This window comes from Watersipora subatra, chromosome 3 (assembly GCF_963576615.1).
Source record: "Watersipora subatra chromosome 3, tzWatSuba1.1, whole genome shotgun sequence".
NCBI classification, from domain to species: domain Eukaryota; kingdom Metazoa; phylum Bryozoa; class Gymnolaemata; order Cheilostomatida; family Watersiporidae; genus Watersipora; species Watersipora subatra.
The window spans coordinates 16107430-16122594 of record NC_088710.1 but is presented as its reverse complement, the minus strand read 5'-3'; the positions used below and the strand labels follow the sequence as shown (position 1 = coordinate 16122594).

Below are 15165 nucleotides of genomic sequence, written 5' to 3'. Positions count from 1 at the left end.
GTACAAACGCCAATATAGCTAGCTGTTTGTTATCTCTTAAATAGATCAGTGACTATATACATTTATTAAAAATTATACACTGATAATTGTATAATTACAATAAATGGGAGTAAAAATGTGCAAATCATTAAAAAAACTTGTACTAGATGTAAGGTAATATGGACAAGAATAGCCTGCGCTGTTGATTGTCCCCACATTTCGTTGGCCTGTCTTTGATGGCACTGGAATATTGAGATTTGTAGTTGTCTTATAAGAGACGAAGGATGAGCATTATCATTCCTAGTAGGATTACACCATTACTATTAAAACTGCTTGTTGCTCCGCTGGTTAGTTTTCTTGTCGCTGCAAAATACACCACAAATATTATTTTAATTGTTCTTGAATATGGTATGTTTATTTAGTTATATTGATTCGCCATGAGTAAATATCACCTCCAACGAGCACACAACTGGTAGAACTTGCTCGGTGTGGTATGTTAGATCAGTGGTTATCAATTATTTTCTGCTACGCCCCCAGGACAAAGAAGACAACTCTTGCCCCACCTAGGCGTCACATGGCTACGTCAAGAGCGGTGCGTTTGATCTCAAAAAACATGCTTTTTATTTCGATTTTTTCACTGTCCTATAATAAAGCCCGATTGCACCTCAGCATTAGGGGCAGTTGCGCTCTAGTTGCCAGAGTGTTCACCCAAGGGTTAGGTCTAGAATAGGGGGTTTGTTTGTGCTGAACATGCATGCCATGCTCGCAGTCGAAGTTTGGAGTGCAGTATATTTTCTGTTACAGTTAATCAAGTTATTCTTTGTTGTAAGTTGGTCTGCATTTCTTTCTTCAACTTTATTTAAAAATACAATGTTAAGCAGAAGTTTACTTACAATTTTATAGAAAAATGTTAGTATTTAGAGGCAAGAAAAGGGGTCACGAGATGTTTGTTGTCCGGGGTGGCATCGCAGAAAATAATGGAGAAGCACTGTTTGGGTGAGATTCACTAAGGTCCAGTTTCTAAGTTTTCTAAGCAATTTCAGCATAGAGTAATATTATTTATCCATAGGAAGCTTAATAATAGCTTTTACCTAAATTTTACAATCTGAAATTGCTTACACATCAGAGTTATTGTCACTTGTTTGTTGATTAGCCAGTACTTACTATCTGTTCGCAAGCCATAACTTCCTTTAGTAATTTCTTTTCCGTTATCTTTTCGTGTGACAACGATAGAATAGTTGAATACACTGCCATACTTTAGCATGTCATCCGTTACTCTTGAGATAAACAATGTATATGTGGTACCACTCTGCAATAAAGTATCGAGATCTTGTACCAGTTTGTTTTCTGTGTTGCATGATGTACACATTTAGATATTGAATGATGTTGCGTTGCATAACAAATGGTGCAAAAACTAATTCGTGCAGACATTCATTGATTGCTCTTTATTACGCAACATGTGTACGTATTTGCATTATTTTGGTTCAATCCCGCAAGGTTGACTTACTTGTTTAGCTGTTCTTAAAGCCTCTGAATTTCCAGCTTCCAGCTGAACCAGTTCATTCTCATAAAGGAATGACCATGTTCCTTTCAAGTCGGACATACTTCCTGGATAGTCGTGAACTTCGCAATTAATGGTGATACTCAGATCATCATATTTTACTGGTTGTAAGCGGTTGCTGCTGCAAGTCATTGATGTTGTTGCTGCAAAAAGAGTACCATTAATTTTGTTTCAGCATCATCTTTCATAGACTAAGGAAGCATGGTCTACTATTGACACATCTGTATCTTATTTGTTTTCTGAAACTAGCTTTTCAAAATAGCATTAAATTTAATCAAGTTAAATTAGGTAGCATTAAGTTACATTACTTAGCGTTAAGTTACATTAAGTAGCATTAAGTTACACAACTGTTACAGTTAGCATTCTCTATTGAAGTTTACTGAGCATTAGCAGATTGTTTAGATGTTGCTGATATTTCAATCAATTATCATTCAATCACCATAATGGACAGCTGTAAGTGCCTGACTATTCCTCTAAGATGTCATGCAAGTTCATATCAAGTTCAGAGGATTTAGTTGTTAGTTATAGGTACCCTTCAGTATATCTGTTTGAGAACTTACCATCTCTTCGGTAGTTCGATGTTTGTATGGCTAATTGTCTTTCTCCGTCCTGGTAAATACATGAAATGCTGCCTTCTCCCGGCTGTTCAGGCATCCACTCACTTTCTAAATTGAATGTGACTTTCGGCATCTTCAGTCCATCTTCCCCAATCCATTCCCGCCTTGACTGAGGAGTAAAGCTTTGCGTGATGTCAGTGTTCTGTAATTCCAATAGCTGTTTAGTTCAACTTGCCAATCAATAAGATGTAGTAGGGTTAATTTGTAATCATATATACTACTTTATTCTGCCGATATGATGTGCTTAACATATTAACACAGTTTATACTCCACTCTTTATTTAACATCTCATACCTCATCTCAATATGCATGCATTCAAGACATAATAACCATGTTTTATAAATTGTGCATAGCATAAACATCATTAGTTCTTTAGAAAACCACTTCTCAAGCTATATATAAAATATAAAACTATTACTGTGCTTTTATACATTAAAAAACATGTTTCGTAGGAGTTCTCATTCTTTTGAAGATGCATTTTCAGATGTGTTTACAGTCCAGATAGCGAATACAAAAACAATTTCATGTATTCAAGTAGATTATCATGCCAAGACGACTAGAGTCTAAAGCTAACAATCTGCCAATCAAACAATATACAGTTACTAACTTATGTCATGAGGTCTACCTATTTGCAATATCAGTAGCAGACTATGTTGTAAATAAATTTTAACATGGCTCTTCATGTCAATTTGCTGAAATGAAATCAAACCAGTCAAGCTATCTACCAAATAAAATTATGTTGTATATGTGAATAAAATTTCATAATAAACAACTGTTAAGTCTTTTTAACATTATCTGTATGTATAAAGTTCTAACAGCAATAAAAGTTTAAAACTGGTACGGAAAGCCAAAATAAAGTTTGCAGTCTTATATACAAAAATTAAAAAAGGACAAGAAAATAACAATTTTGTTTCAAGGTACCAAGTCTTTTTAGTTTTGCATTGAAAGATGCCAATAAGAAGTCATATTAAAAAATTAAAAAGCACTATAAGTAAGCAATTGTGAAATAAATCTAGTCAAAGCAAAGATGAATTGCAATGCCACATTTGGTATATTATGGCATAATTTCTTTGACATCATGAACTCCATCAAAATTAGTGAAGTTATGAAAAACTATAAAATTCACCAAGTCAGTTTCATGAAAGGAAACCAGATATTAGTGATATTGCTCAGCTGATACTCAGGGTGCTTCAAAAAATCTCTAAAAAAACACTAAGAAAACATTAAACTTCGATAAACTTGATCGGCTACAAATTATTCACTTTTTGTTATCACATTTTATGCTTCAAACTATGCCAGTCTATCATTATTTGTCTATTTTAAAATGTTCTAGAATTTCTCCAACAAAGTCAAAGATTTTGTGAAATCGGTAGCCTCAACTTTCCTGAGGATTCATTTCTGTTCAAATAAAAAGATTAGGTTTGCCACAAACTTGAGCTATTACAGATAACAAGCAGCATTATATGCTGGTTGCGAGAAAGAAATGGTCTGGTATGCAAACACTTGTGCGCCGAAAAAACAAATGTGACTTTGATTAGATTCATTTTGAACTATAATTGATAATGCTTTTTACTCGCTTGAGTTACTGCAGTTTACAAAGGTTTCTACAGGAGTGAAATAAATTGAGCTTGCCAACATAACTCGATATTTCTGATTATATAGAATATTATATTAAATTATATAATAGTATATGCTGCTGGAGTGGTGCATCTGCAAATGTAACATTCTCCTTTGTGGGAGTATGCATGCCGAAGTTTTCTAGTAAACAGCGTCTTTAGGTAAGGAAACTAGGTCACAAAGTTAAAACTAGGACATTAAGTACTCACATCTTCCAGCTTGATAGCCAAGCTTAGCTCGCTGCTTCTGGTGACTGATGCAGCTGAGCATGTGATCCAAGTTGGAACATTCAGCAGCATCACTGAACCATCAGAATTATCTGCCTTTACGTCAAACTTGAGCTCTTCTACTGGCAAGGCTGGATAAATGTGATGAAATGACAAGTTGGTTACTATAGAAACCAGTGAAGCCTGCATAACAATCTACTCAGCTTGTTTGGGTGTTTTGAAGAGTAACTGATTTTTGTAATGCATGGTACTTTTAAGAAGGATGTTACACTTAGCAGTTTTCCAAACTTATGCATGATAAACTTACCTTAAAGCAGCATTTAAGGATTCAAACTTAAAACTAAAATTAAAATGGTAATGCTAATATAAGATCAGCCTATCTGTATATATATTTCCCAAAATAAGTTTTATGTCTGTATGTCGTATGTCTGTCTGCATTCCGGCTATAGCTATTATTAGAATAGCCTAGCTGAGCAACAATTGTAGGTTAGTGGAATTTTCCATTAGCAATGTGCCAAGCCACTTAGCAATGGCCTGCCACTTGCTGGAGTGTTGCCTGCCAGCAACTCTCCAGCAAGGCGTTAGTGTGAAACATCCTTGAAAGGCTTAACATACTAACTGCTGTTGTCAAGCTTGTTAAAAGTGCATATTATAGTATTATTATATTATTAGTATTATTATCTATTAGTCTATTATAAGTATTATAGTAATATTATCTATAGTATTATTATTAGTTATCTACTTACTTGGTGTTACATGCATTTCCAAAATTTCAGATTCCGTCTTTTCCTCACCATCATATCCCACACTACACTTGTAGTTGCCAACGTCTACTGTCTCCAGATCTAAACATAGATTGAACTTACAATTGTTGGAATTGGTGTGAGAGATTATTCTGATCAGGTCAAGGATCCAAATAGATTTTAAAACTAGCAGTAGTCATCATTTTTAAGCCCTCATTTTTAATATATGGTTTCAGCACTGGTCTCACATTATGCACAAATGTGCATTAGGACACTTGGGGATAAAGATTGGGGATAATTGCGTTATGGGTAAAGATACATACATGCTGCTGAATTGGGTGTAACAAAAATTTATTGTTACGTTTATGAGTATACGTAGTGTACTATGAGAATAGTATACGGATATACTTTAAATTCGCAATATACATTTTTGGTTTTTAAGGCCTACAACAAATTGAAAAATTGAAACCTGTACGTACATGTACCTGTCAGCGCCGCTAGGAGTTTTCAGCGCCACTAGGAGTGTTGTCAGCGCCGCTAGGAGTGTTGTCAGCGCCGCTAGGAGTTGTCAGCACTGCTAGGAGTTGCATATATAAGCTACTAGCAATCCTAGTTTTGGAGTTAAATTTTGAGACTGCTGAATTTTATTCAAGAGAGCAGCTCTTTTTTCGTTGCGGTTTTTTAACAAACTTTCTGGCATCAATTTTGTTCGCGTCTATTCAGATCTAGACAGATTCTTACTCACTGTAAAACTTGCTGAGCTATTATTCACAAGCTTGTTACGATGCCGCATCCTCTTTTTAAAACTTTTATCTTTAGGAAAAAAGGTTTTTCACTGATCATTTAAGGACAATACTCAAAGAGATAGAGACATTTATTTTAACTAGTGTTTTCTCCTAAAATGTGTGACTAAATGCAAAAGCAAGAGGCATAAAAAATTTGTCAACTTTTTACAACTATTTGAACATTTGCTATGCATTTTAACGTTTTACCTGTTATCGCAAGAGTCATGGTGACCGTCTTAGTTCTTCTTTCACTTTGCCAGTCAACTTTATATCTGCCAGTCTCAAGAAATGGTGATTCAACTTGTCGACTTTCTCCTCCAACCAGAATGAACTCTCCATCTTGTTGTTTGTACCTACAATATTTGTCATGAGGTGATATTGTTTCTTTTTAGTGTAACTTTGGTCAAGAGTGTATCACTAAAGACCACATGATATTTTTCTGCAAGCGCTCGTGTAGCAGGTGATTGCTGTCGTTGAGCTGACTACACTTGAAAATGAACTTACATAAACTTTTAATAGTTATTACCAAAAAGTATCAATATTTCTCTATCGTTTGCGATTGTTCTTTATGTTTGAGGTGATCTGACTGCCAAAATATTTTACGATTAAAATTGACGAAACTTGATCGCGGTTAAATCAATCAGAAGAAGAATAAGCGTGAAATGACATCACTCGTTACTATCGTTGTTATAGTTATTAAGCATCAGCAAGTCGCAGCAATATACGTCTCTGTTCTGTTGATCTCTTTAGAGCTGTAGACATCATAATCGCACTTTTATTTGATCTGAGCGTTTTATGAGCGATCAGGTTTGGTCGATTTTTAGTCTATAAATATCTTGGCAGTCGGATGACCCCAAGCATAAAAAACAATTGATAATAATAAAAAAATGCCTATTCTGTTTAATAAAATCTACTAAAATTTTGTGTAAATTTATCTTTCATAAACAAAAACCAAAGTACACGATGCAGCACAAATTTTACACAGATTTTGTTTTTATATTATTCATCTCACTCGTCTACCAAACATTATGTCTCACCTAGTTTACTAATGACATTCTCACTAAAATTGCTAGTGTAAGAAGACTCGTATTCCTTCCTCCTTTTGTCGGAAGTCACACTTATAACTTTAGAAAAAATTCCCTTTCAACGAGATTCAAACTCAAGACTTTCTACTCAGTAGACCAGCATTCCACTACATGCACCACTCACCACCTTGCTGCTCACTAAAATAATTGTGTAGAGAGTTATTAAGCCTGACGATCTATTACAGCGCACCGGGCTGCCAGGGCACTAGTTATGATCGAGTTTAGAAGAAAAATCTTGGAACTCCTTTGAATACGCCGATGTAAAAGCTTCGGATATTTTCAATAGCAAAAATCTACACTGGGAAACACTGTACATCCGAGTTTTTACAATGGGGATCAGTGAAACATTTTTAGACTAAATCTTTGAAAAGGTAAAATAATACGTTAAAATACGACATGTTGTTGAAACTGGCTAATGTAAGGTGTAGCCTGGGGTGCAAGGGAGGCATCAGTGGCTGCTGACAAAATTTGCTTACGTTTATAAACATTTATTTAATAATTAGTTTGTCGATGCTAGAAATTGGTATGCATCAAAAATCTATCATACTCGCTCCTCCAACACCGTGCTTGCAAGTTGCTCTTGACCCGTTTCATCACTCTGCAGCTTTTCAACAATTCCAAGTGCCACAACTCACTGACCCATTTAGTTACTATTGATTTTCTTTGATATTCTATAATTTCTAATCAACTCTTCTAATGGTTGACACATAGAGGCCTTGCGCTAGTTCTGCCCTTTTTTAAATGAGCACCCTCGTTATTTTAGGCGGTTTCGGTGAGTCTGTCAATTCGAGTAATACAGAGAGCTGAGGCTACAGTGTCTCAATTAAAGGTAGACAATTTTGTGTCGTGATTCATGATTGGATATTTATGTCCAATTTTAGCATTGACTTTTTTAAACCAAAAATTTCTTAGTTTACCGATAGATTTCATCAAGAGGCATTCAATATTTTAGCACATTTGTTTCCTTTCAAAAGATCATACAGCAGAGTGACAAAGGGATCTTATGGTGGCATTAACAAATAAAAAATGTGTCATCTCTCAGCTCTACTACTCACCGATTAACAATGACAATTCTCTGGAGTCAGAGCTGATCAACTGTGGCCGATTAACACTGGTGTCAGAGCTGATCAACTGTGGCCGATTAACACTGGTGTCAGGGCTGATCAACTGTGGCCGATTAACACTGGTGTCAGGGCTGACCAACTGTGGCCGATTAACACTGGAGTCAGGGCTGACCAACTGTGGCCGATTAACACTGGAGTCGGGGCTGACCAACTGTGGCCGATTAACACTGGAGTCAGGGCTGACCAACTGTGGCCGATTAACACTGGAGTCAGGGCTGACCAACTGTGGCCGATTAACACTGGAGTCAGGGCTGACCAACTGTGGCCGATTAACACTGGAGTCAGGGCTGACCAACTGTGGCCGATTAACACTGGTGTCAGGGCTGATCAACTGTGGCCGATTAACACTGGTGTCAGGGCTGACCAACTGTGGCCGATTAACACTGGTGTCAGAGCTGACCAACTGTGGCCGATTAACACTGGTGTCAGAGCTGACCAACTGTGGCCGATTAACACTGGAGTCAGGGCTGACCAACTGTGGCCGATTAACACTGGTGTCAGGGCTGACCAACTGTGGCCGATTAACACTGGTGTCAGGGCTGATCAACTGTGGCCGATTAACACTGGTGTCAGGGCTGACCAACTGTGGCCGATTAACACTGGTGTCAGGGCTGATCAACTGTGGACGATTAACACTGGTGTCAGGGCTGACCAACTGTGGCCGATTAACACTGGTGTCAGGGCTGATCAACTGTGGCCGATTAACACTGGTGTCAGGGCTGACCAACTGTGGCCGATTAACACTGGTGTCAGGGCTGACCAACTGTGGCCGATTAACACTGGTGTCAGAGCTGACCAACTGTGGCCGATTAACACTGGAGTCAGGGCTGACCAACTGTGGCCGATTAACACTGGTGTCAGGGCTGACCAACTGTGGCCGATTAACACTGGAGTCAGGGCTGACCAACTGTGGCCGATTAACACTGGTGTCAGGGCTGACCAACTGTGGCCGATTAACACTGGAGTCAGGGCTGACCAACTGTGGCCGATTAACACTGGTGTCAGGGCTGACCAACTGTGGACGATTAACACTGGAGTCAGGGCTGACCAACTGTGGCCGATTAACACTGGTGTCAGAGCTGACCAACTGTGGCCGATTAACACTGGTGTCAGGGCTGATCAACTGTGGCCGATTAACACTGGAGTCAGGGCTGATCAACTGTGGACGATTAACACTGGTGTCAGAGCTGATCAACTGTGGCCGATTAACACTGGAGTCAGGGCTGATCAACTGTGGCCGATTAACACTGGTGTCAAACTTGATCATATGCAATAAACTTGCACAAAGTTTTGGTAGATTTTATCAGAAATTAGTAGTATTTTTTATCATTTATTATTATCTTTGATGTTGGAGGTGATCTGACTGCCAGAATGTTTTAAGATTGAAATATACAAAACTTGATCGCAGTCGAAACACTCAGATCAAGCGAAAGTGCGACTATGACATCATTAGTTGCAATATGGTCGACAAAATAGAGTAACGTTGCAACTTGAACGTGATAGCCGATATCAACTATAGCAACTAATGATATCACTTTGCATATATTTTTCTTCCGAGAGGTTTAACCGTGATCAGGTTTTGTCGATTTTAATCTTGAAACATCCTGGCAGTCAGATCACCTCAAACATCAAAACCAATCTCGAATGATAAAAAATACAAATACTTTCTAATAAAATCTACTAAAATTTTGTGTAAATTCATCCTTTACTGTGAAAACCCTCATGAAAAGAAATTACTATGTACAAGGTAACTTTGTCAATGAAAACTATTCGCATGGAATGAGCAGTTGTTTCCTCGCTGAATCAAACGGATGCAAGTACAAGAAATACATGACTGTACATCCGTCGGTACTTGCAGTTTGTTTTAGAGTCCAATTTTGAGATTAGATATGCCAACAAAGAGTGTGTCTGTGTAAACACGCACTCTGCGCAAACTTGAGATACAGACTGCTAAGTAAACCTGTAACTCGCTTGTAAACTGCAAACTTCATGTTTGAACAAAGCAATTTAGTATTCAATGGTTTTATCTCATCCTAGTCGAATTTTGTGCCTCTCTACTACTTGCAAAGCCAGGTTGGCTCCTATCCAAGTGCTAATACGTTGGCACAGGCAGTTAATGGCATTAATAGATTTAGAATCTGTTACTTGAATGATTTTTAGAGCAATAATGTTGGGTAAGTATTCACATAGTTCAGTAAAAAGCGATAAAATTGCTCGCATCAAGAATTGTTTCATAGCCTACTTGAAATAACGGGAAAACCAACTGTAATTCTACATTTAGTCAGAGTTAATATGCAGTTGTTTGCCACCCATGCAGACAGAAAACCTGTCTGCAAACCTGGAGAAATCTAAAGCAAACCTAAAAACTGCTTGAGACAGCGTTGCATCATTCATATCTCTCTGGCAGACTCTACTCATGTTGAACAATCCTTTTTGCATTCTGAAAAGATGCCAGCAATGAATGTCACGTCAATTATTTTTCTTTATCTAATAAATCAGAAAAAGTACCTTTGTTATTTTCCCCTTACAAGTTCAGATGTGAAAACACATCCAGCTCTATTGTTATGAAAACCCTACTTTTTACAACATTTTTGTGAAGGAAACATCTGCTCATTCGGACACTCAATTTTTCCATAAACGGTTTTTCAATTTTTTCAATCTTGATAAAACCATAACTAGTGTAGTCAAGTTTATATAGCAATGATGTACATCAAATTTTTATGAAGCTGGGATGATTGTATCCAACTTCAAAGCAAGTCTATACGTTGCTCTATCCAACTTGCCAATTCAGACGGATCCCTAGTGAAACTCCTTCATCATCTCGAACAATGCATCGGAATGTCACGCTCTCTGCAACATTGTAGGTTCCAGTGCCCTGGTCTAAAGAAAATTCGATCACTCTCTCTCCCCAGGTGAGACCTGAAACAAAATAACTGTATAGAGGCAGATATCACGCTAATGCATAAGTCGTGGTCTTGCAGATTTTTTTCAACAGCCGTATTGCCAAAGATCGTAATAGCAAAGATTGTATGGACCTCTTTAGCAAAAAACGTAATCCAAAGATTCAAGTGATGATTTAGTTGCTCATGAGACATAAACAATATTTTCACAAGTTCTTGTAAAACTCTACTTTTAGATACATTTATGATAACTTATTGTTATGGGCAAAGTTGAGACCACTTAAAATATTTGCGGTCTAACATCGAATGACAAAAATTGGGAAACTGACAATAGGCCAATCAAATTTATCGTTGCATTAACCAATCATATTTCGCAATACCGGTATGTCAAAAATGATTTTGTTAGAAAAGTATTTTGGACGAAACCTGGAACTAAGCGTGACCAACTAGTTGACTTTCGAGAAATGTTAAAAAGAGGTATGATATTGAGAGCCTGAACAGAAAATATCTTCATTTTATAATTCCACATGCCGACATTTTATCATTTCTGATTGCGTTGGGCTCATCTAATAGCAGCTGCTCTCTTGTGTGCTTGTTTTGTTGTCACCTCAAGTTAATAAATGACACATCCTACAATGTCTGACTGATGGTCCAAATCCACCAGTCATAGTTGACTAGATGCATATCAATCCATCTCCACAGTCATGTACCAGTGAGCATTGGGGTTACAAAAGAGCCACTGCTCTCACACAATAGGCATTATTGCCAAAAGTAGGAACATAAATTATGTAACAAATCTATCTACCCAAGCATCAGATGGTTTAAATGTCTTTTCAGTGATGTAAGTAAATACAATTGCTGTTGTGTAGATCAATGCACAAGAAATATTTTGGTTGCTGATCTGATAAGACTTCGCGTTAAACCTGGATAGTGCAAGTTAACGAACAAATATGTACTTTCTTTTGATTAAAGTGGTGTTTTTTAAGCAAGTTTTCATGAGAAGCACCATTAGTATGGGTAGGAATAGTGCCAAAAGCTTTTTTCCTCATTCAAATATTTTAGTTTTTGTAAACTTCACAGATGACTGCCATAAGCATGGCGTCTTTTAAACCCAAACACCTGCCTTTGCCTGCCGGACTCTTGAAGTAATGTATTCCTCTAAACGATAATATAAAATCAATAACACGCTAATAGGTCTCACACTTAGTCATACGAAGAGCTGTCGTTGCTAGCTAGTAATCCGCCTCTGTACTATTCATCAACCAAATATTGTCATCGCTGTTGTAGCCATCTGCATGCCAGTAAGCTAAAAACTCTGGTAGTAGCCAGCTGACTTTGCAAGACTACAGTCAAAAGATGAGTGAGTCTAAGCTACACGCTCACACAAGTGAGCGTGTAGCTCCGACCGATTAAAAAAAGAATTATTTTCAAACTCGATTTATTGTCATAGTTAAAAAACAACGGATCAGATTTACTACAGCCCATTCCTGTCTCTTGTGAAACATTGTGCAACTTGTTGAAGTTTTGACTAGGTAAATTACATTGCACTCCATGATCTACGTATAAGTTCTGCTATCAACTAGCTTGCGATAAAACAGCTAACAAGAAACCAAAGGGAAGTAAGCGGTAGATACTTACTGCATGAAATGGTGAAAAGAATAAAGAGAAGCATGTTGTGAACAATTGAACAGGGAGCCGGTGACAGCAGAATGATTTGAATTCGCTGGCGCTTTCTTTTCTAGCGCCTGCTATTGTGTGTGCATTTTACTAGAATACAAACAAAGCTTGACAATGGTTGGCTTCAATTGACCAATCAAAAATGTAGCTACGGAATAATGAGGCAAAGCTGGAGACACAAGGTAATAGAGAGGCTTTTATGCAGCGGCTAGAGCTCCACCTTAAATTGTATAGTTGGGAGCAAAGGGCAAACCGACCAATTGTGACAAGAAGGGGAGGGGGTTATTACACATTTCACATGGGAATGTTGAGAAGGGTATAAGCCAAATATTTGTCATATCAATAAGGTTTTTGACACAAAGGGGCTATCAGAATTGCCACTCAGGATGAATGCATCTGAATGCATTCAACATCTGAATGCATTCAACATCTGAATGCATTCACAGGTAGATTTCTACATAATTTGGTTTAACTTGAAAGAATTCAACTTCATATCAAATCTATGCTGAAAAACGACCAAATTTTTGCCTAAGTATCAATTTCCTGTTGCTCCTACTTGGATCGAACGCTCTACGCTTGTTTCGATGTGTTAGAACCCTTATCCATCTGATGCACTAGTTCCAGTGCGTCGAGCATTTTTACAGCTTGCCAATATTGATGTTTCTAGTATATATTGGTATATATGCTGTTCATGCTAATAAGAGCCCGTACATATGAATATGTAACTAGCCCTTACTACCACGCACACTCTCTAAACCAATACACAACCTTCCAGTTTCAATATGTATGTAAGCCACATCACTGTATGCAATGTCTAAACCAATACGCGCCTACCGATTCTAATGTCTAGTCTAAATCAGAACATACACTATCCATACTAATCCCAAGCCTGGCAATGTCTATAGCTATCCAAACCGCCCCGCTATGTACGTTGTTTAACCAAATACCTGACCTATTCATAATGATATGCATCCAGTACATACCATTATGTAAACTGTTCATATCAAGGTAAAGCACATAGCCTGATCATACCAAAGTGTATTTCCTCCATAATATTATATTTTTCCATATAAAAAATTAGTCACTATGTTTATAGTCAATCGATTTGACAATTGCATTTATGCAAAGTGTAACAATTGCAGCCCAAAATACATTTGTTCAAAAACTTCACAACTTTCGCAAAATCGTGACAATTTATGAAGGCATAAAGAATTGATTGCAAACTATACAATAACCAAAAAAATTAAAATATTCGTGATTTTCTGAAAATAAGACATATGGCAGCTCTTTATATTGCTTAAAGAATGATAAAAAGTTGATATGAAATAATTGCGGTAGTAAAAGAGAAGCATTTACAGAAATTTGCAATTTCTGCTGTCTATTAAGGTGGCTTGAAAGTGCTTAAAACAGAGCAGAGGTCTTCTGGTAAAGTAGAAATAATATTCTTCATATGCTGCTCCAGCACTTCCTTGTAGCTTGCTTCGCTGCCGGCAGCTTGCGTATCAGACAGCATCAGCTACAAATAGGAGAAATATGTTTATACCGCTTCAAGTCATCCAACTGATTTGTATAGACATCTGTACCGGCAAACAGTCAAACAATATGAAATGTAAGTGCAAGAATATGAAAGAAAAGTTCAATTAGGAGTCTTGATGAGAATAAAAGTTTCATTTAGGAATACTGTCTGACTGACAGAATCTACTAAAAGGTTTATTTTATGTTTTTTAATTCATTTTATGTTCATTAGCACATATAATTGAGGTAAATAGTTTTATAAAGCTGTAGGCTTGATTACAGATGAGACATGACAAGGGAACTCAGTTGGCACCCTGCATTGACCGAAGAGCTAAGGCTAAAAACAAAAAGTAAAGGAAGCAGAAGTAAATGAAGACAGCGAATCAGAGGAGAGAGATATGAGCGTTGTGAAAGGCCTTTGTGTTGCTGCCCGGACAAGGAAAGCCACCAGCAGATACCTAGACCGCAAACTCTAACCTTTGTAATGCTTAATAACACTCAGGAGGGATCAACGGTGGATCGTAAAAGCTAAGGCTAAAACACTCTTCAGTTGTAAAATGGGTGACAATTTTGTGCTAAGATGTGCCAGTCGGTGACTCAAGCTATTAAAACATCTGAAAAGCTTTTGTGAATTTATTCTTTTGTTGAAAGTATTTGAACATGAATAAAAGATTATCAGTTTGCGTCAGCCACTCAAATTGACCATCATCTTTGAGCAAAGGATGTCGCAGCTGATAGACTTCAACAATTACCTAACTAATCCGACTTCGCATCAGCATCGCTCACTTTGATCTACACTTATGTCTCGTCTTTATAAAATATGCTAGCCAATTGGGCTATCTTATTGTAGTCTGTATAGCCTAGCGTGAAGTACGCGCTAGCCACGTCAAGAGCGAGCAACTAGAGCATGCACAAAGTAAATGAAAGTTACTAGACCGCAACTACTTAAGGGGGTCGGGCGGAGTCATTCCAGACTCTGCAGTTGTTCGACACTTTGTTAGCCAGAAAACACAAACAGCCCCAACAAAAGCCACGCATATGCTTTGATAGCAAGAGGAACACACTCGAAAACACAAATGTTTGACAAAAGAAGAAAACCCACGATCAAATAGCTGAATGAGTTGCATTCCTAACACTGAGAGGGACGTTTGTACTCCAGACAAAGGCTAAATGAGAGGTTATCCCAAATGACAATAGAGCCCTAATAGGGCAAGTGAGCTAAACCAGAGGGGTGAGCGGAGAGACATGAGAGATATTATGATATCACCGACAAGAATCTGATCGTCAAACGTCACTAACTATATCCACATAATTAGTTTTTTATAGCGAAATACT

At 37.5% G+C, this 15165-nt stretch overlaps 3 protein-coding genes across 4 annotated transcripts in view; all 3 read right to left on the bottom strand.

Annotated features, from left to right (window-relative positions):
• Positions 1-45: 45 nt before the first annotated feature.
• LOC137390383 (uncharacterized) lies at positions 46-7554 on the bottom strand. The gene is made up of 8 exons (XM_068076715.1): positions 7532-7554; positions 5737-5882; positions 4748-4846; positions 3984-4132; positions 2101-2299; positions 1487-1683; positions 1144-1288; positions 46-342 (listed from the first exon to the last, which is right to left on the bottom strand). The coding sequence occupies exons 1-8, from the start codon at positions 7552-7554 to the stop codon at positions 248-250; spliced, it is 1053 nt and encodes a 350-aa protein (XP_067932816.1). The 3' UTR covers positions 46-247.
• Positions 7555-7661: 107 nt separating this feature from the next.
• Positions 7662-9005, bottom strand: LOC137390382 (uncharacterized). The gene has a single exon (XM_068076714.1). The coding sequence runs from the start codon at positions 9003-9005 to the stop codon at positions 7662-7664; it is 1344 nt and encodes a 447-aa protein (XP_067932815.1).
• A 4343-nt stretch (positions 9006-13348) lies between these two features.
• LOC137391915 (protein DENND6A-like) overlaps positions 13349-15165 on the bottom strand; it is a 34259-nt gene continuing 32442 nt past the window's right edge. For both annotated transcript variants that reach the window (XM_068078472.1, XM_068078473.1), the window contains one exon: positions 13349-13831. In XM_068078472.1, the coding sequence (XP_067934573.1) occupies positions 13697-13831 (135 nt within the window). In that variant the 3' untranslated portion in view covers positions 13349-13696. The remainder of the gene's footprint in view (positions 13832-15165) is intronic.

Excerpts from the sequence above, each read along its gene's own strand:
- LOC137390382 (XM_068076714.1), bottom strand. The coding sequence starts at position 9,005 with ATGATCAAGTTTGACACCAGTGTTAATCGGCCACAGTTGATCAGCCCT.
- LOC137390383 (XM_068076715.1), bottom strand. The coding sequence starts at position 7,554 with ATGCCTCTTGATGAAATCTATCG. Across the intron at positions 5,883-7,531 it reads CCTCTTGATGAAATCTATCG|GTACAAACAACAAGATGGAG; the intron begins GTAAACTAAGAA and ends CAAATATTGTAG. Across the intron at positions 1,684-2,100 it reads ATCGAACTACCGAAGAGATG|CAACAACATCAATGACTTGC; the intron begins GTAAGTTCTCAA and ends CTCTTTTTGCAG.